We start from the raw sequence: 20,268 nt of genomic DNA on the forward strand, positions 1-20,268 counted from the left end.
GTAAACAGTTTCATTGTTTTGTTAACTCACTGGTTCCAAAATTGTCTGAAAAATAAAACTTACTGCACCATTTTTAAAGTTTAAAATGGTGGAAGAAAAAATATGGAGAATTTTACAAAATCTGACAACTCAAGTAAAGCTCAACCCAGGGCTTGTGTTAGTAAGGGATGAAGATGGATATCTTATTATCGGGGAATTCTTATAACTCAATCCTATTATATACAATTCAGGTGTTTTATATTTAGAGTTGAAATTGTATCTATTTTAAATTTAAATAAAGCATTGATATTATTTTTTTTGAATATATGATATTTAAATTCAATTATATTTTTATCTATAATATTGAATATTTGAATCCAAACATGATAAATACGCATATGTAACGTAATCATTTCTTTTTATAAAGAATTTTTAAATTAATTAATCTATTTAAGAATTAACCATCATTTGTTTGTCAATAATCTATGCCACAATGTCTTTAACAAGTCAGACACCCCAACATAAACTAAACAATGTTTTTCATTTTTTTTAACAGATTACCATACTTCCTTGCCGTCTTCTGACTGGTTGTGGTGTCTAAAAAAGTCTAACCCAAAACTTAGGACATGTTAGAACCCATGCTCAGCTGTCCGAAAATCTGAACCAACTTTCATTGACCCTGATCTCAGGACTGGTACAAAGAGAGCCAACCTGAATGGATCAGGCACATTCCCAACTTCACTTACATTTCCAACGTGCCTGTCAGCTGTTGAAATGGTCATTTTCAAAACCTGTTCAATCCTGGCCTGCACAGGACAAGCCATTAGAAGATAACTTGGGATCAAATAATTCAACAAAATAAAATATTTTTATACCCCACTTGGATTTTTGCCAGGTATATCAAATTAAATAATATTCAACCTCCCCCCAAAAAAAAAAAGAGTGAACAGAAAGATACCCATATGTTGTAAATCTGATAATAATTTAATGTGGAGAACATGCTTTGAAGGTAAGTTCCAAAGGTTGGGAAAGGGGGTATAATTTGTGCATACTATGAAAGGTGAGAGACAGAAAATGATGTCTAAGCTTCTGTGAATATGATTTTGATGGCTCAGTGTTACTTTGTAATTGTTCTAAATGTGTTTTATTTCTGATAAATTCATCTTTAATTAGCTGTAATTTTTAATTTGTTTTATTTACCAGTTGCCTGGTGATGGATCATAGGCATCCTTCTTAAGGCACAATGACCCCTGACCTTTACTTGTAAGGTATAAAAGACATGATCCTATTATGATTACGTGAAGGAAACCTCGTAAGACGAAATTAACTACTCACTTAATTGACTAATTGATCAACTAACTTGTTCCAAAGACAAAGTTTAAACCCAAGATTACATTTTGAGTAATTAACAATGGATATTAGTGGATTAATTCTAAGATTTGGAATGCTTAGTTTGAAATATTCTATGGTTAGGACTTGGGAGGAAGTTCAAATAAAACAAGGGTTACCTTTTGCAAAATGTAAATTTGGATTTATTTTTTTACTGGTATATAGCCTTTACGTAAATGTGGAAAAGGTAAACAAAGCTAACTCCATTGGTGCATGACAACAAGCCATTTGGTGCACCGAAGAAATTGACAGTCCAGCGTACAAAAACCAAGAACCAATTTGTTAATTTATGTTTGGATTGTCTGATATTGAGCTCTGTATTTCTAACTTATGATTACACATGGAGAGCCTCAATGGGGGGCTGGACCCATGGCCGGACCACCACCACCAGCACACTAGGTGTAGAGGGGGTGCAAAGCCTTGTGCCACGGTCTGGTTTGTGGGCCATAGTTACTTAAACCTGAATGCTTCTTCTTCCTCCTCTTCTAGGTGTCTGGTTTATGAGTAGAGTCGGACTCATGACCTGAAAGTGGGCTCGGTTTGTTCACCTTGTAGAATAGACAAGACAACCTCCCTGGGACAAGAGAAAATGCCGCACGACCTTTTCTAGCTGTGACATTTTCGTGCTCCATGTGAATATTAAACATATTTATCCTTTGATTTGTTATATTCATGCAAAGTCTTAATCTATAATACAAAGTTAAACAGCCGTCAGATATTGTTTTGCTGATATTTCTTACATGTGACGTGTAACCTGATGAAGATCATCAGTCAACCGACACCAAGAAGACTGGTAGGCCTGGCTCAAATCTTAAGCAGAGAATATTTGTTGTAAACTAAGTAGAGTTGAGATGGGCTTCTTGGATAGGAGAAAACCCAGAAAGCAATGGATTGCAATTTGCTCATCCTGCGCCCAAGAAGGCTCAGCTTCTGTAAGCAGCTTGTCTAGCCATTTTACTTCCTAGGAAAAATCAACTTGAATGACAGGCATTATGTTGAGCAATCGACATGCAAAAGGAGAGAGAAGAGTTTTTAACCTGGAAGCATATGTTCATGCAGTCAGGGTTCCTAGTAGAAAAGAAATGACAAGCAGAATAAGATAAAAATGGAAGACAAAAAGATAACAGTGTTGACCCATCTGAGAGACAGGCCAGCTAATTTCTTTAGACTTCGATTCCATGGTAGTTTCCATTGAAGGCTTTTCAGAAATGTTGCTTTGTAGGTAATTTTCTGTTTGTCTGCATTAGCCATGAGGCTAATCAGATTAGCCTTGAAGTCCCTGTCAAGGTGTCCTCCATGCCTATAATTACCAACATCAAGCATAATTTATTCTCTTAATCTTCTATTATCAGTTCAATATTACGATCTTAATCAACTTCTACATCAATATCTCTTTCCGAAAAGGTTACAATCACAAAGTTGACATGTTTTGAGTATTGAGTTCTTTTTCAAAACTAACCTACTCCAAGATGTTAAAATACTCTTTAAAATCACTCTCTGAATATGAATTCACAGCCTTCTCTTTACAGGCACAGATTGCTGCTATTATAAGTAATCAGGGAGGACGACATCAGAGCTTCATGGGAAATTCATAGTTCTGTTTGTTTATTCTGGTAAGGGCTTTGTCTAGTTGTCTTGGCATCCAAGTTTCTGTCAGGAAACAGCCCTGGAAGCAGGAAATTAGAAGTCCTGTCACTAAGGAGGACCCAAGCATGATTATGAAAATGTCCATATTGTATCAGTTTAACAAAAGTTAGGGATGTCCATGGTATAGCAATCTGATCACAATCAGCAAATGTTTGCAGTGGTTATGAAGTAATTGTCCCTTCAACTCAAAAATCATTCTGCCTCCAGCAAACCAACTATGATTGAAGCATTAATCCCAAAAGGATTTAGATAAGACTCAATTCTTTTTGCAGTTAGAATGATGTCTGCTAAAGAAGACACATTTTATCCAAAAATGTGATTTTATTTTCAAATTGGAGCAGATGAATGATTGAATATAGACTGGATTCAAGAGAAAAGAGGGCAGCGGAAACACTAACAGACAAAAAAATGAGAGCAAATAGTGCAGGCATAAGAGGAACATAACAACTGCTTATAAATTTTATATTCTTTTATAGAATTAATAGTAATTTGAATGTTTATGTGCTAAGTCTTTATTGCTTTACACTGGCAATCTCCGTTTGCACTCTCTAAAAGGAATTCAGCACTACACAAATTTGAGGTATCTGCTGAGACTGTCTACTGGATGCAAGTGATCGATACTAGCTTCTGAGTTCTAAATGATTTTTACTCTATCTCCAGCTAGATACTCTCACCAGGGGAGCTCCCATGTAACCCAGGACCATTTGATTGTTATCCTCTCCATCCGTTCTGACCCAATATGAACTCTCCCCTTCGCTCACCAGCTCCCTGGCCTCCAGATAGTTCCCCCTGCTCAACCTCTGAGGCTCGAAGCCTAGTTCTGAGAGAGAACCACACTCCCTGACAGTTTCTTCCCACTCCTGAGCGTTAGAAAGAGAAGAAAGATGGGGTACCACAAACAAGCATTCCATAGCTATTCTTGCCTCTAGAAGCTGAAATTGTTCCATTGACTCGAGCAAGGCATGGCAGTAGACCATCTGCCCTTCAAAGAAAGAACTGAAACTTCTATACTCAATCCATTTTTCAGCACCAATTCCATTACCAAAAGCAATGACACCTTCGTTGCTGATCAATGCCTTCGCTGTCTTAAGAAAGTGCTCGACATGCTCCACACTCCTCCCTTTTCCCATGTGAGGGAGCCCTACCATGCAATTGAATGCTAACCACTCACTTTTCCTTCCCCTTACCCTCGCCTTTTTAATCTCGCTCACTAAGCCTTCTATGTCCATCTCCTCCACCTCCAATCTCAGACCGAAATTCATTGCATGTCTCCATAGCTGCTTCTTTGTCTCCTCAAAAGTTGTAGGATTGCAACTCCCATCCTCTTCCCCCCATTTTATTGAGGTCAGCCGCAACATTCTCAACCCTTTCCTTCCAAGAGCCTCAATCAAAGGGGGCCATTGTATGCCATTGCCAATTTCGAAATCCACAATATGTACTGCAGTAGCATCAGCAGGGATGGCTTCTAGTATGGCTGAATTGGCAGTGAAATGAGCAAACCTACCATAGGGGAAGATCTGATAGAAGGCCATGAAGGCTGCCTCATAATTTTTGCTTGATTCCTGCCCTAGGTAGTTAGCTTGCTTGTCCAATGCTACGGCCAAATAAAACGCAAGGCGTTCAAGGCTGTTGCCAGTTGGAGACGCCTTATCTTTTAGTCGCCTGATAATTTCTTCTGCTAGCTCCATTTGTTCGCTCCCCATGGCGTCCCCATACGCTTTGAGTAGATGAAGAATGACCAATTGGTCATCTACTTCCACATATTCGGCAGGCAAAACCAATGATGCTTGTATTGATGGGACATCCACAGAAACTTCACGTGATATTGGTGAGAGATTCTGGCTGCCGACATCTTCAGTGAAAATCTGTTGTGAAGAGATACTGCTGTCACTAGCCATCCATTCAGAGAAGTTTTCGCCACCATCAAGCAAAAACTGGTCATTTGAGGGAGCATCACCTTCATCCACACTTGGTAAACACTGTTCCCTTGTTAAGATGCCAAGCAAATGATTTCCTGAAAAGGGGTAACCATGTGTTTGACTGCCATAGAGAGTTGAAGATAACAGTGCAGAAGAAGAAGAAACGTCAGAGAAATCTTCAATGGATACTGATGAAGTGGAAAACTCAAAACTGCTCACTTGGGCATCCATTTCTGCTAAACAAAGTGCTACTTCCTCAAGTTGTGAGTCTATGGGGTTGTAAATTGGCCACCAAGTGTTGAACTCCATTTCCATCATTTCAATGGCAAATAAGATTGGTGTCATTTTTCTTGGAGAAAGGAGCTGTGCTATATATAGCAATGATCAAGCGCCAGGAACAGATGCAGAAAGAAACAATAAAAAATATAGTAAAAAATCCATCACATTGTTGTCATAGATAGACACTTTCCCCATACTTCTATCCCATTGAATTCCTCTCACTTTCTTTGGCAGCTTCCGAGGAAGCTTAAAGCTGTGTCCCTGTCAAATGTTCATCCGCTCAAGTCAAGAAGGAAAATTAATTTTGAGAGAGTCCCAAGACACAAACAGCATTATATTATACATTTTTAAGTCGAATTAGATTACCCTTTTACATCAATATCTCTTTCAAAGAATTATCAATTCATGATCTTAATACTGACGTGTTACAAAATCAAAACAAACCCATCTCATATTTAGATTAAAATAACGGAGGGATGGTGATTTCTTTGATTCTTTCACACAAATCCAAATCAAAGTTTCTTCCAAGTAATAATCATTTTTAATACAAAATTCTTAATGATTATTTAGCATAAGATCCTGGCCATGGCCTTCCAACCATTATATGTATACCATTGACAGAGAAACAAATCAGTTAGGTGAAAAGCATAACAGAGTTTTCATGGATACGTAATGTAATTCTAGCTTTGATTCTTGATATGTAATCTTGCCATCTATGTACTAGGATTTCTTTCTATTATGAAGAAATTATCAAACAATTTCTGCTTTATCTTGGAAACCTGTTGATCTTTTGGCCACAGGATCCTTCCCTACCATCCCTTTTTGTCATGACAGATGTATATCAAGCAAGAATTTGCTGTGATCAGCCTTCATGGTGAAAGATTAAAAAAGAAAAATTGTCTCATGTGTTGTATTCCTCCATGATCCCAAGTTTTCTTAAGCTTTTCACTTCCATGGGCTGTTACGTGGTCAAGCAACGCTGTAGATGAGTTACAGACGCATCTTGTAGCCCTCATTTGGCTTCAATTCTGGCGTCTAGTCACTGTCGTTTATGTCATTTTCAGTGTCAATGGCTCACAGATTAAACTGTTCCTGAAGGACTGACGCGTGGTCAGAGTAATGGTTCTGTCCTGGTTTAGAAACCAGGAAATGGGGTCTCTTTACTTTTGAGAAAAGTATCGAATTTGATCAGTTAAGGATGTGGAAATGGATTGAAAACTAATCATCAAGTCGAGGGCTAAGTTTCATCAAGTTTTGCTCTGTCCCGGTGCATCATAACAGCAACCAAGGTCTGAAATTGACGATGAACCCTGGATCCAAGCTCAGCAGGCTGGGATGAACGTTGAAAGTAGTACAAGATTGTTGCTTTCATATTCGGTCATAAAACTTAGTCTCTTCCTATAAACCTAACACCAAATCCACCATTTCACTTCACTTCCATAAGCGAAAAGGGCAACTTCAACTTGCCAGATAACGTTTAACTTGTATAATTAAAGGCTTGGAACTGAATTAAGAGGCCTTTAAAAGCAATTAATTCTGAAACAACCTTCCAAAGTTTCAATGCTTTTAACAATCCCAGCTTTCATCTCCTTTTCAAGCCAGGTACATTACGGAGAGAATCTCATAAACATGCAGGAAACTTCAATTCTGTTTTAACTTCCCTCTCCTCTTCTACTTACCTGTTATGTCAAGTACCCTGCATCAGATCTTTTTCGCTTTTGCCCATCAATGGGGATAACAGAACCTGGAAGATTGAATTCAGGACTTCCTCTTTTGAACAGAAACTGCTAAAATTTTTTCATGTTCCAAAATAATTCCATTTTTCTTACCAGAGTCTACAACATTGAAAAGATTTTTTTCCTGTTCAGGCAAGGGAAATAACAAGAATTTGCAGAATGACTACAAAAATCCACAGGCTAATGTCAAAAGCTGTACTAAACAAAAGTGAAAAGGAGGATCTCACAAATTTGGTAAAGAAACTATCTCCAACAAGTATATCAACAGCAAATACGACAGAAGACATTGACAGATTTCTTGTTCATCATCAGTAGAGAAAAAGGAAATCCTCTTAACCATAAACAGTAAAAAAAGTTACAGTTACACAAGCTTAAGCCTGCTAAATCCTACTGTTCTCCTTTCTTTTCAATGGTCACTCACTACTTTATAAAGCTAGAAATACAAAAAGTTACCAAAAAATTACAAAAAAAAAAGTCAGCTCTTACAATCTTAAAGCAACAAATCCTTTGCTTGGGGCCCAAAAAATTAAAAATGGAAAAGAAAGAAAACCAAAAACTACAATTAATTGATCCAAAAATTCCCTTTTATAGTAAAAAGAAAAGAGTTATTTTCAGAGGGGTGCACAAGAGCAAGAAGGGCACCTGACTAGGCCATTTTCGTTGCAGGCCGTACAGTTCTTGAACCCAGATTTTTCAGTGTACAGTTTACGGCTACCGTCGCATTCGTGGCACAGAACGAACCTATAACCTCCGCAGACGTCGCAGGTGCCGGGTTCAGCTGCAGGCAATCCTTCCACGAACTTCTTGAGCTCGCCTGCCTCGTGTAGCTGTCTGATCTCCTCTGCACCTCCCATGTATCTCCCGCCAATGAAAACCCGCGGCAAAGTCAACTTACTTTGACCGAGGATCCCTTGCAACTCGTTTAAGAACCCGGAGTCCATCGACAGATCTCGTTCGTCGATCGAGACTCGGAATCCTCGGAGGATCGATCGGACGGTCTTGCAATCCTCGAATGTCGACCGAACCACCCGGAGGCTCGTGAAGTAAACCACAATGCGCTTGTCGGCGCCCGGGATAGAAATGGAACGATCCGTAACGGAATCCGGGATTTTCCCACAGGAGTCGGGCCTTGTCCCGGCGCGGTCGGGGGCCCAAGCGCGGAGGAGGGAGTTGGCGATTCGCACACGGTGAAAAACATTGGCGGTTCTCTTGGTGGCGGAAGAGAGAGAAGATTCCTCCGTGCAAAGGTGCTGGATGTCTTTGAAGGAAGAGCAGGAGAAGGGAGACGAAGTGTCATGAATCCGCACCGGCGATTTTTTGTTACCCCACGGCCGCCACATTTGATAGCGGTAGAAAGATCAGAACTTTTATTTCCCAAAATTCAAACTTTGCAACACTTGAAAACAACACAAGAGAAAGAAAGGATATTCTTTTCCTGTTTTTCTATTCTGGTTCGTTTTGGGTATTTTGAAAGGGGTGGTGATTGAAGGAGCAGCTGCAAAAGCGGGGATTTTTGTTTGTTTTTTGTTTATTTTTTGCTTGCAGAGTTTGGGAAAAAGTGGGCTCTTTCACTCTTTTTAGGTTTGGCTTTGGGGTGGGGGAGGAAGAGGGGAGGAAGAGGTGAGCGGTTAGTTTATTGGCTAAGGTAGTTGGGAGGGTGGGTTTAGTTTAAAGCTTTAAAAAGGGTTTAAAAAGAGGGAAGCGGAGGGATTAGAGGTTGTGATTAGCAGCGGATGGAAATACTTAGCCTAATTATAGATGGGAGGTCCTCTTTTCAATTTCCCATCACTACTCACTAAGATGGGAATCCCCTCCTTCATTACAGATTATTTCCCCTGTTTCCTTCTGTTTTCCAACTCCCAATTTCTCTGCTGTAAATCCTGATTTCCTCCCCTGTAAATTCTGCATCAACCATTGGGAGAGCGGTAAAGTTAAAAGTTGTAATGAAGGGTGTGGTAGGAATTGAGCTTCTTTGACAGTATCAGCACTCATGTTTTCTTTTTTGGGACAGAAACTGACTTGATTTTTCTGATGCCTTAAATCTCACTTCAGCAGCTTGGATCAAGCTTGTTGTTACTCACCAACTTCTGTTAACTTAATTTCTGTCATGAAACTCATTAATTCTTGCCCATATTCAATGGGAATATGTTATCAGAACATTAATGGAAACACGGGCATTTCTCTTGCTCCATCTTTCCCCAGCAAATGCTAGTAAAACCAGTGTTAAAACTTCAACATCTTTTAATAATCCTAACACCTCTTTGCCATTTGAGATTTTAAGGTAGAAGAAAAAAGAAAGGAAAAACAGAGATGGATCCCAGCATGTGGACTTTGGGACCATAGGCCAATCCATAATTACTGTAACAGAGGACTGAACCAATTGTTTCCAAAAAGTTAAAGTTTAAAGATAAAAATTAAAAAAAAAAAAGGGGAAAAAGAAATAACCCACACAATGTGAGTGGGCTCTGAAAAGTTTCACATGGTTGCAGAAGAAAGTGGGAGAGGATAACATAATCCACATGCTGATTGATGGAACCATAAACATGAAAATGGCCTACAAGAAAGAAAACCTTGTTTTCTCCATGCCAAAATTTCCATTTGCCTTTTTGTTTTATCAAACTCTGCCAGGACACCCTCCCTTAAGGCAAGTTGTCTTTTCCGTACTCTGGGTCATGTTGGCTTCCATTGTTTCACACTGAAGCATCATCCCTGATCTGAAAACTGGTTTTTTCCTGCCTGGAATTCCTCTACTTAAATCTAGGAAAGGGTTCAATTTCAAATACTAACAATTGCAAATTCTGGGTTGATGCCAGCAACTCGAAATATGAGTAAAAATCTTAGGCAGTGAAGTGTGAATTGTTGACTAAATTTTTAATTTCAGCTGGAACCCAGCTCATGGCAGCTCCATTTTTCTAGAATTTGATCTCTTTTTCTCTGCCTTTCTTTTCCCTTTTTTTTCTAATTAATAAGCTGGTCGGTTCAATTGTACGTGAATAGAATTGAGTTAGAATTTTTTTTAATATTATATTTTAAAATAAATAAAATATAATATCAAATAGTAATATTTTTATTTTAAACAAATAAAAATGTAAAAAAAGTAAAACAAAAAAGAAAATCTTAATTTATTTTACCTCTTAAAAAATGATCAAAATACTTGAGAAGTCCCTATATTAAGATTTTTTTTTCAATTTAATCTCTTTACTTAAAATCGTAATATTTTAATCTCTTAATTTTAAAAATTATTTTAATTTAATCTTTCTAAAATGTTTTGTTTAAATTGATTATTATAATACTGACATAATGCTGACGTGACGTTAGATGTTAACATAACATATAAAGGGGGTTTTTGGGTGTTGATGTGGCAATGCCATGTCAATATACTAAGGGCGATGTGGTATTGCCACATCACACTTCAAGGTTGGGCCGATGACATGGCAATACTACATCACCATTATGATGACATGACATTATCACATTACTTTATGAGTATGGATTGCCACATATCACGTTAAAAGGCTGCCACTTGTCATATGAATATGAATTACCACGTGTCACACTTATTCTTAAAAAAAACACTTAATAAAATTTTAAGCAGGAGTTCTAATAAATAAACCAATGTTCTTACCATTACACATAAACTTTTATAATTAATAACATTTTACTTGAATTTCATTTCTTCTTTTCTTCATTTTTTTCTTTTTTATATATAAAATTACGTCGTTTTGAAACTCTTTTTTTTTTCTATAAAATTACATTGTTTGAAAAAAAAATTCTAAAGAGTTTTTATGGTTATAGTTTTTGAAAGTATAAGAAAGTTCCAAAATAATGTAATTTTATGAAAAAAAAAAATAAAAATAACAAAGAAAAAAAAAATTCAAATAAAATATTATTAAAAGTAAGAGTTTAAGTGTGATGGTAAAAATATTACTTTATTTGCTAGAGGCCTTGATTCAAATTTTAACAAGTCTTTCTTTTAAAGAATAAGTTGCCATGTGTCAACATCTAAGTGTGTCACATGGCAACCTCTTAACACATCACGTGGTAACATATTTGACGTGTCACGTGACAATCTATATCCATATATGTTACGTGGCATGCCACGTCATTGACTCAACTTTGAAGTGTAACGTGATAGTGCCACGTCACCCTTAACATGTTGGCGTAGCATCGTAACGGTCAATTTGAACAAAAAAATGTTAAAAAAATTAAATTGAAATAATTTTTAAAATTAATAAATTAAAATATTACGATTTTAAATAAAATGATTAAATTAAAAAAATATCCTAATACAAAGGACTTTCAGAAAAGAATAACAGTAAATGGCAACATGGAAAATAAAGAGGACTATTAAGGTCATTACAGTCATTAAGCTTTAAACTAATCCATACAACGAAGCTGATTTGTTCGGAGAACGGTTGTGTTGGGGTTTGGATCGATCGAATTGATCACAGAACAGAAGGAAAGAGGATCAGAAAAAAGAAGTATGAGCAAAGGGGAAGGAGAAAACTGCGGTAATATTAACATAACAGTGAAGTTCAGTGGAAGATCGATACCGATATCGATAGCGAAGGATTCGACGATCAAAGACCTTAAATCTCATCTCCAGTCCCTCACCAATGTTCTTCCTCGTGGACAAAAGCTCATCTTCAAAGGTTTCCATCTCCTCTTCTTGGTTTGTAATTTATTTATGCTTTTTGGGTTTTGAGTAGATTTTCTTTTTTGGGTGTTTTGAAGGGAAGCTTTTGGTGGATGCAATGACATTGAAGGAATCGGAAGTCATGAATGGAGCTAAGCTGATGCTCATGGCTTCCCAGGGTTTGCACCAAGGGGTATTTTATATCATCTCTCTCTTCTTTTTTGTTTATGCTAATGGGGTTATTGAAAGTATCAAATTGAAGAATTTGTTTAATGAACAGGGCGGTCCTCTACTAAAAGAAGCTCAAACTCGGCCTATTTCAAGGAGGAGTGAGGATGAGTACAAAAAATCTGATGCAAGGTCTGAAGTTGTTATGGATAAGAATCGTTTGGAACGATGGAAAGCTACCGGAGTGGTAGCATTAGCCGAATGCAATTTGAAGGTATTTTTGTTTGATAACCTTTGTTGTTGTGATGATTCAGGCTCATTTCTGTTGAATTTTTACTTATTATAGCTTGAAGAAGCAAGGTTCCTGCTTTGATTAACATTCATAAAGCAAATTGTTTCAACTTTTGATGTTAAGCATCTCCGAAACTTATTCTTGTTGCTTGGATTTCATCAGGCCATACCTGATGAAGTATGGGCTTGTGGATCTTCTGCAAGAGTCCTGGATGTCAATAACAACTGTATCCAAGATGTGCCCGAAAAGATCAGCTGTTTGAATTCCATTCAGGTAGACAGAACTTTCTCCTCTGTGTTCCAGGAATTCCATTTGAGATACTTGATTAATATTATTCGAGATAATATCATATGTATTAGTGTGTGAATCTGAACATTTTGTAGAAACTTCTCCTCAATGCAAATGGTATTTCTGATGAAGCCATTCACTGGGAAGGACTAACATCTCTGAAGTATCTAACAGTTTTATCCATCAGTCATAACCAGTGAGTTCTTCTTTCCCCTCTTGATATCAACTTTTTTCTTCTTCATCTGTTCAAATTTTGATCCCAATGTACTTTGCACTGATTTTATGTGCAATGCCAGGAAAACACAACTTCATATAGAGTGATATCACACTCAAAACTTGTAAAAACAGTTGTTCCAGCAGTAACACTTGTCCTAATATTTAGATTAAATATAAATAAATAAATAAAACATTGATAGGTGAGAAGGTGGCACCCAAGTCTATTAATATACATAATCCTTCTATCCAATTTCCAAACACTTAGAACCCCCATCTAAACCTGTTACAGAGCTTATGAAAAAGTATAATCGGATTTCGAGTTTGCTTTTCCCTTGTTTGTGAAAGACATGCGTTTTACGTGTAAGTTGCTGCTGCTTAAGCCCTTTTCTTTGAGGTATTAATGAGTTTTTTGTCGTTAATCTGCGTACTAGGCATTATTTGTCAGTGATTTGTCATATTATATTGCTTGCAGGGGGAGGGGCAATTCACTTTTTTTATGAAGCTTACTGAGGAAATGGTGTTGATTAGAGCCTATTAGTGGCACAATATGATCTATAGAGATAACTCTATTTAGTAGGAAAATGCTTAGGTTGCTTCTTCTTCTTATATTTGCTTATATGGAAACTATATTCCCATTGGTATAGTGAGAGAAATATTGATATCTTATTTTCTTTGTTTAGTCCATGATTGAGCCTGCATATATAATTATCAAAATCAAATTCCATTTGCAGTTTGACCAATCTACCTTCTTCACTTGGCTTTCTAACTTCTCTGAGGCAACTTCATGTCGCCAATAATAAGTTGACTAGCCTTCCAAATGAAATAAGCATTCTGGCTCAGCTTGAAGTTTTGAAGGCCAATAATAATAGGTAAAGTTTAGGTTAGGATTCATTGATGTTCTGGGCTTTTTTTCCTCGTTTTTCTTTCATTGACTTGGGTACTTATGGGCAGTAAAATAGGCTTCTTTTTCATGCATGATTTTCTTTTTCAGGATAACCACTATTCCTGCACGAATTGGAGAATGTAATTCTCTTAATGAGGTAGGATTCTTAGCATTTGTCTTTACATAGTATCAAGCCATGGAAACACCTAGTGCGTAGTTTAAGCAAACTGCTCAATCTGTTTCAGGTTGATCTTTCAGCAAATCTTCTGTCAGAGCTCCCAGAGACATTGGGCAACTTGCATAACCTGAAGGTTCCTGATAGATTCTTTATTCTATCTGTTTTGTCTGCCTTCTTTTTTTATCCAATTTGTTCTACCTATTGCATTGTCCTTACTGTGTCTGCAGGCCTTGTATCTCAGTAACAATGGGCTAAAACGCCTTCCTTCTACATTGTTCAAGGAGTGTCTCCAGCTAGCAACACTGGATCTCCATAACACAGAAATCACAATGGATGTCCTTCGGCAGGTGTGTACTTCTCTTCCTATATTAGTTGAAAGTTGGCCTTATTTGTGGTTTTCGTCATTTGAGATGCCTGAGTAAGACCATTATTCTTTCGATAGTTTGAAGGGTGGGAAGAGTTTGATGAACGCCGGCGCTCAAAGCATCAGAAGCAGCTGGATTTTCGAGTCGTAAGCTCTGCTGCATTCGATGAAGGTGCTGATAAAAACTAGGTTCTACACACATCGTTCTGTAATTTGCAGCAAAATAGAAAATCTAAAAGATTCGATTTCATTGATGCTGTGAATGGTTTAAACAAGAGTTTCCTCCTTGAAACAGTGTCGAAATGTCAATTTCTTGTTGAGGTAGTGCTGTCGGACTGTCAAGAAAATTGATCCAGGAAAGACAAATGCTTTCTCTAAAAGTAAATTCCAAGGTTGAATATCCCTTTTTTCTTTGTGCCATCAACCTCAAGAATCATGGATTTGGAGTTGACAAGGCAGAGACGGCTCTCGAGAGGAAGTGTAGGACTTATATTAGACATATTGTCCAAATATAATATCTATATATTATCATTTAATCACAAAATATTGAAAGCTTTTTTCCGTACAAAAAATGTATTTAGTTCATCAAACAATCAAGACTAGGTATGCCTATTCTAACAAGCCAAACATATCGAAGCAATTTATGGAGTTTCCATTGGACAAATGGGAAGTTTAATACACAAAATGGCAAGTGTCAAGAAAAAGCGAAAACCAATCAATTAGGGGAGCGTATCATATTGGAAATCTAAGTTGCTGTTCAATTCGTTGTGAGGAAATATCCATGTTCGCGTGCTCATTGATATAACACCACTGTAAAAGCTTTTTATCCTAAATCACAACCCCCACTCAGCAGGGAGTGGGAGTGAGAAAAAACCAACCTAGCTAAAGTAGATAGAAATCTGAGGGATGTCAATATCATTGTCCTCATCATCCTCGCAGGCCACGACAACGTCCAGGTGCCTTCGATTTGGAGGCAATTCGGCTTTTGCCACTTCCCGGGCTAGATCTACCACCTTCTTGTCCATCCGCTCTCTGTGCCGAGGGAACATGCTATTATACAGCAAGCAACTTCCATAGGATATGCTGTAGGCATTCAACCCCTTATCCTTAAGCCACTTGATGAGTTCCCTCAGAGTTGGGTTGTCTCTCAGGATCCACCTGTCCCAAACAGTCCAGCTCATGTCACCGTGTTTGATGACCTTTGGTGGGACTGGCTCAGCCATAGAGAACAGAGGCAGTGCAAGGTTTGCAAATGTGTTACGGTAGTCCTCCAGTTTGTGGCCTCCATCCAGAGCCTTGTAAAGCTCCAGGCAGACAAGACCTGTGGCCATAGCTGTGGACGTAGCAATTGCAGGGATGATTCTTCCAGCAATAAACTTGGCCTTGAGCTTGTCCACCTCGGGAATGCTGTAGTTCCTGGCCCTCATGTTTGCAAGCCCAGCTATAAAATCCATGTGGTAGTTTGTATCATCATCCTGTAAATTCAAGAGATACAATTAATAAAAAAAACCATTTGTTTGTTCAAGTCTTCATTGGCTTCAATAACTGCAAATTTATGAGAACAAAAAGGTGAAGAAGCCTAAAGGATATACATGGTAAATATATCAGAACAAGTGAAAAGTAAGACAAACCTTTTCAAACTGAATAGGTTTCATCTTGAACCCTTGTGGTAAATTTTCCATGCAAAGCTCTAACTTGAAAATGAGTTCATTGATAACTGCTGCATCATCCACAGATGCAGTAGAGAGAGTAGTAGCCTTCTCATCTGTTACAATTTTCGCATCTTTCAGTGGCTCGAAATCTGGGACTATCACTTTCTCAACAGCCTCAGCCAACATCTTTGGATGCTTAACAAAATCAGGAATGGGAATGCCAAATGTTTCAGCTCGCAGGATAGAAGCAGCCATAACAAACTGCAGGTGACTTGGATCAGCTGCTGAGAACTGAAGAGGCCGAGGGAATCGTTTTGGGGCAGACCAGAAGGGAGCCCCAGTACTGGTTGCAGCATCTTCTGGAAATGTATAAATCAGCTGCTTTACACGGTTAACAAAATAGTCTTCAAATCTGGGTACAAAAGAAGTATAAAGTCAGAAACAAATGCAACAAAAGCACTACCTTCAATCATAAACATAAGTCAGATCAAATACCTTAGACGAGCCCAAGTGATACAATCCTGGAATGTCTCACACTTTTCTTTCTCAAGGCATTCAAGAACACGTTCTAAATTATCTCTAGCCTGAGCATCACCAGCATTCCTTTGTGCAGTTTTATACTCAACTGGGCTGGACAGAAAAGCATTCACTTCAGCAGGAGTTTTCTCAAGTAGACCCTCAAACTCAGAGCGAGCCCATGTCAAACAATGGTCAATATTGTGAGGGAATGAATGCACAGTACACATGGGAGCTTGCTTCTCAGGTGGGTCTCTTGAAGCACCATAGTTTTCAGTTAGGTGAGGAATGACCATCTGAGTATTGCATTTAGCACCTAGAGTTCCAGACTCAAGAAGTGGTTTCTGGAAATATAAGCACCTCTGATCAACATAGAGCCTGGCATTGACATTATCCAATGCATTAACAACCACGGTTAAATTCTCCCAGAAGGTGTCATCAAACACATTTTCAGTTTCAGGACCCACACGGTTTTGCAAAGCTTCAATATTTAAACGAGGATTTATTGATGCAGCAGCAGATGCAGCAACTGTGGATTTAGCCTGCCTAATATTCCAATCCCGGAAGAGAAACTGCCTGCTGAGGTTGCTCTTTTCAATTACATCATCATCAGTGATGGTAAGCTTTCCTTGTTCACCACATGAAACTCCCATTAGAGCAATATTTTTTAGGAACTCACAACCTAGAGCACCAGATCCCACAATGAATACTTTTGCATCCTCCAGTTTCTCTTGGAGCTTGGACCCAAACACTGAAATTTGTGCATCATAACGGCTATTTAATGGTCTGAAATCACTAGGGTCCAGAGGCTCTGTAGGAAGTGACTCCACTGAGTCAAAATAAAAGAACTGTAGAATCAAATGATAGAAGATTAGAAGAACAGAACAAAAGACCAAGTTGAATAAATTTCAATAAACTCTTGTTTTCAAGTCTCTAAGATGGTAATAATGAAAGAGGAGGGATGGGGAGCGTACTTGGCTGCAATAAGATGTTTGAGCCACAATTCAAGGTACTGTATCCCATGTTTAGGTACAACACTTTAGTTTTCAGATGACTCAAATTAAATTCTTACTAATAAAACTACTCCTTTTCCTCTTCTATGCCCACCTCAAACAAATTTAAATTTCACATTTTCCCATTCAAAGAGAATTGCTCAAAAGTTTCTGATTATAATTTTAATTCCTTAAAAATCCATGCTTAAGGGTGAGTGGGAGTAAATTCTAACTTAACAACCATTCCAACAAACAACAATTTGCAAAAAGAATAATGAACACTGACCTGAAAAAGGGGATGAAACTTTCCTGAGCATGCTTTGACAACCTCTTGTCCCACAATTCCACCAAACATGGCAGCCATTGGATTCAGTACTGCTCTGGAGCCAAAGGCAAAGTGTCGCAAAAGTTTCAGGTTGACATCTTCCACCCTTCCATCTCCCAAGCTCTCATTAATGTTACCAGCAATAGAAATTAGCTTATTGGCATCTTCTTCTGAACCAGCAACTGGAAAGCGTCCCAAATCAGAGACAAACTTATCCAGTGCTTGGAATGCTAAGTGTAACAGAGGTGGACGGTCAAACTTTGAGAAATCACTCAGCAGAAAATCACCAGGGTCTTTGAGAGCCTCTCTAAATGGTTTAAAATTTAACACCTTGGGCTGTTTCACCTGTGTAACAATACCACCTTTTATATACATACCAAAATTGGAAGTATCCTCCTCAAGAGTAAATGAATATGGCCTTGCGCTCTTAATCTTCCTTGGTTTTCCATCATTAAGTTCTGTCATTCCATGAACTTCTGAGAAGACAACAAGATCCCCATCTTGAAACTCAAGCCTCTCATCATCAACACATGATACAAGTGCAGGATTGTCATTGCTAATGGACGCAATTATACCCGTGTGAGGATCCTCTCCATCAACATCAATCACAGTGAACTCAGGCCCAAAATCACAAAATATAGAACCAAAAAGACCTCTAACTTCAGCCTTGATGAAAGAGATGGGAGGCTGATGATTATGACAGTAATCATTAAACTCAATGGCTTTCTCAAAACTGATATCAGTAAATACAACAGCCTGCACGTATGGAACGAAGGCAAATTATGAGATCGAATATAAAAAGAATTTACAAATCAACATACAAATGTAATTTAGAGCAAGATTTTAGACCAAATTGCATATTTTTTTTTTAAGGTCAACACACTCTCCTGAAGGACCAGAATTCCCCTTCATTTCCCATCTAGTCCCACCTTACAAATAGCTGAACTTAGTTTTATTCCTAAATGAGTTGGATAAAAATAGCTGCTTTGAGATAATGATAATCAATGTTCAGCATTATTTCTCTAGGTTTGTTACAAAACATTATGGAGCAATTCCAAAGTCAGGTGACCTTTAATAGATCCAAAACAATAAGAAGGTAATAATTATAGATCAGAAAAGATCTAAAGATAAATAAATACCTGGAAGTCAGAAAGCTTTTCCTTGGTTAATTTTGTTGTTAACGTGGAAATGATCACAGCGTTGTTAAGCTCTTGTAACTTCTGAACAGAGGCAAAAGCCCTGTTTTTACCAACATCACTTTCTGAAAACACAAAGTTACTGGACAAATCCCACAAATCCACCAACCCTTCATCATGCAAGGTCACAGACTTGACACCAGCAAGAATGAGGTTCTTGGCTGCACAAGCAGAACAAATAAAAGTAACGGTGAGAACTGCAGATCTGATGCTGAAAGAACAAGACACAAAACAAATCTAAGACATCAAAACTCAATCCCTCGTCACCTAAGGCAGAGATCGAATACACATCTCACGAGGCCGTCCAAAAGAATTCTAAAACCAGGGATTGAGACCATGCGTTCCATAAAGATCAGAGATAGATTAGCTGCAACATAATGTTAAGCTCATAGTTTTCAACATTACACATGGTTTTCCATTACCTTTTAATTTGACTCTTCCACTAACTATACAGCGGTTATTCAGAAACTCAAATATCAAAGTTTGCACACACAAAATTCAGCCAATCAAATAAAACCATCATAAACAAGACATAACTAAAATTTTAAAACTCTAAATATCAACTCCCTAAAATTTCATCAACTTTTACATCTCATGATTCCGTAGAACCATTCGATGAAACTATAAACTGGATCTATCTCAACCCATAAGGAAAAGCAATTATGATTGCATATAGACAAGATACAAATCAAAATTTGTTAACCAAAATAGAGCAGGTCTCGAAAATTCATACCAATCTCAGCTCCAAGACCCTGCATCCCTGAAACAAGAATATTTGATGCGAAAAGCCGCCTCATAGTCTCACGGCCATAGACGGCCAGCTGCCGACTGTGGAGATCCTCATCGATTTCAGTGTGATTCGCATCGCCAAGGGCCATGATCGATGGTGAAGATTCAACTACTCTACTGTTAGTCTGGTCGCTGTTGCCTCCGATTCTTGCACCGTTATCACCGTTCTTAGCCGTCGATTCAGTGGCGGCGTCGGCGGCAATGATGCAGTTATCAAGGCGGTGCTTCTTGAAGGATGATGCAGCTGCGTTATTGTTGTTGTTGTTGTTGTTGTTCGTGGTGGTGGTTTCGGTGTCAGTTTCTATAACTACTTCTCCATCATCAGCAGCTCTCTTTCTAGGAAGCATATAGAGTCGTAAACTGCCGAAAATGCCACAAAACCCCATAGAAATTACGGTCAGTGCCACATATGAATATAAAATTAATAAGCAGTTATGGCTGAGAGGAAGAAAGGCGCGGTAGAAATACGCGACAAAGATCGGAACAGAAACTATAAACCCCAACCCTAAACCCAACTTGAACATGATTCTAAGGCAGAGACGAGAAGCAAAAAGGAAACGCACCGATTACGACTATTAGCAACAGAAGAATGGAATCTTTCAGAAGAAAGAACAAGGCTTAAATCTTGTTATGAAATCTTTCTTTCTTTTTCTTTTCTTTTTTTTTTTTTTTTGGTTTTAGACACGATTCAAAGAAAATTGATCAGAAGAAAGAAGAAAATGGGGGTAAGACTAACAGGATTTACCTTGGAAGGAAAGGAGAGAATCAGCTTGGGCTCAGCACTAGCTTTGTGGGGACTGAGGCAGAGAAATGACTCTTTTTCA

The 20,268-nt window shown here is 38.1% G+C and overlaps 4 protein-coding genes across 4 annotated transcripts; 1 reads left to right on the forward strand and 3 right to left on the reverse strand.

Annotated features, from left to right (window-relative positions):
• Positions 1-3,314: 3,314 nt before the first annotated feature.
• On the reverse strand, positions 3,315-5,419 carry LOC18591000 (protein NODULATION SIGNALING PATHWAY 2-like). Its single transcript, XM_018127120.2, has one exon. It carries the CDS (start codon positions 5,277-5,279, stop codon positions 3,666-3,668), a length of 1,614 nt encoding a protein of 537 aa, XP_017982609.2. The 5' UTR covers positions 5,280-5,419; the 3' UTR covers positions 3,315-3,665.
• A 1,802-nt stretch (positions 5,420-7,221) lies between these two features.
• On the reverse strand, positions 7,222-9,669 carry LOC18591001 (Glutaredoxin family protein). Its single transcript, XM_007016887.3, has one exon. The coding sequence runs from the start codon at positions 8,287-8,289 to the stop codon at positions 7,561-7,563; it is 729 nt and encodes a 242-aa protein (XP_007016949.1). The 5' UTR covers positions 8,290-9,669; the 3' UTR covers positions 7,222-7,560.
• A 1,651-nt stretch (positions 9,670-11,320) lies between these two features.
• On the forward strand, positions 11,321-14,359 carry LOC18591003 (LRR/ubiquitin-like domain protein). Its single transcript, XM_018127123.2, has 10 exons — positions 11,321-11,601; positions 11,684-11,778; positions 11,866-12,027; positions 12,208-12,318; positions 12,429-12,529; positions 13,281-13,418; positions 13,541-13,589; positions 13,678-13,743; positions 13,838-13,957; positions 14,053-14,359. The coding sequence occupies exons 1-10, from the start codon at positions 11,433-11,435 to the stop codon at positions 14,161-14,163; spliced, it is 1,122 nt and encodes a 373-aa protein (XP_017982612.2). The 5' UTR covers positions 11,321-11,432; the 3' UTR covers positions 14,164-14,359.
• Positions 14,360-14,605: 246 nt separating this feature from the next.
• LOC18591004 (ubiquitin-activating enzyme E1 1-like) lies at positions 14,606-19,996 on the reverse strand. Its single transcript, XM_018127119.2, has 6 exons — positions 19,389-19,996; positions 18,599-18,816; positions 17,421-18,215; positions 16,122-16,990; positions 15,606-16,038; positions 14,606-15,449 (listed from the first exon to the last, which is right to left on the reverse strand). The coding sequence occupies exons 1-6, from the start codon at positions 19,966-19,968 to the stop codon at positions 14,853-14,855; spliced, it is 3,492 nt and encodes a 1,163-aa protein (XP_017982608.2). The 5' UTR covers positions 19,969-19,996; the 3' UTR covers positions 14,606-14,852.
• Between the last annotated feature and the right edge of the window lie 272 nt (positions 19,997-20,268).

The sequence above is a fragment of the Theobroma cacao genome, chromosome 9 (assembly GCF_053813885.1).
Source record: "Theobroma cacao isolate CCN51 chromosome 9, ASM5381388v1, whole genome shotgun sequence".
In the NCBI taxonomy this organism is placed as follows: domain Eukaryota; kingdom Viridiplantae; phylum Streptophyta; class Magnoliopsida; order Malvales; family Malvaceae; genus Theobroma; species Theobroma cacao.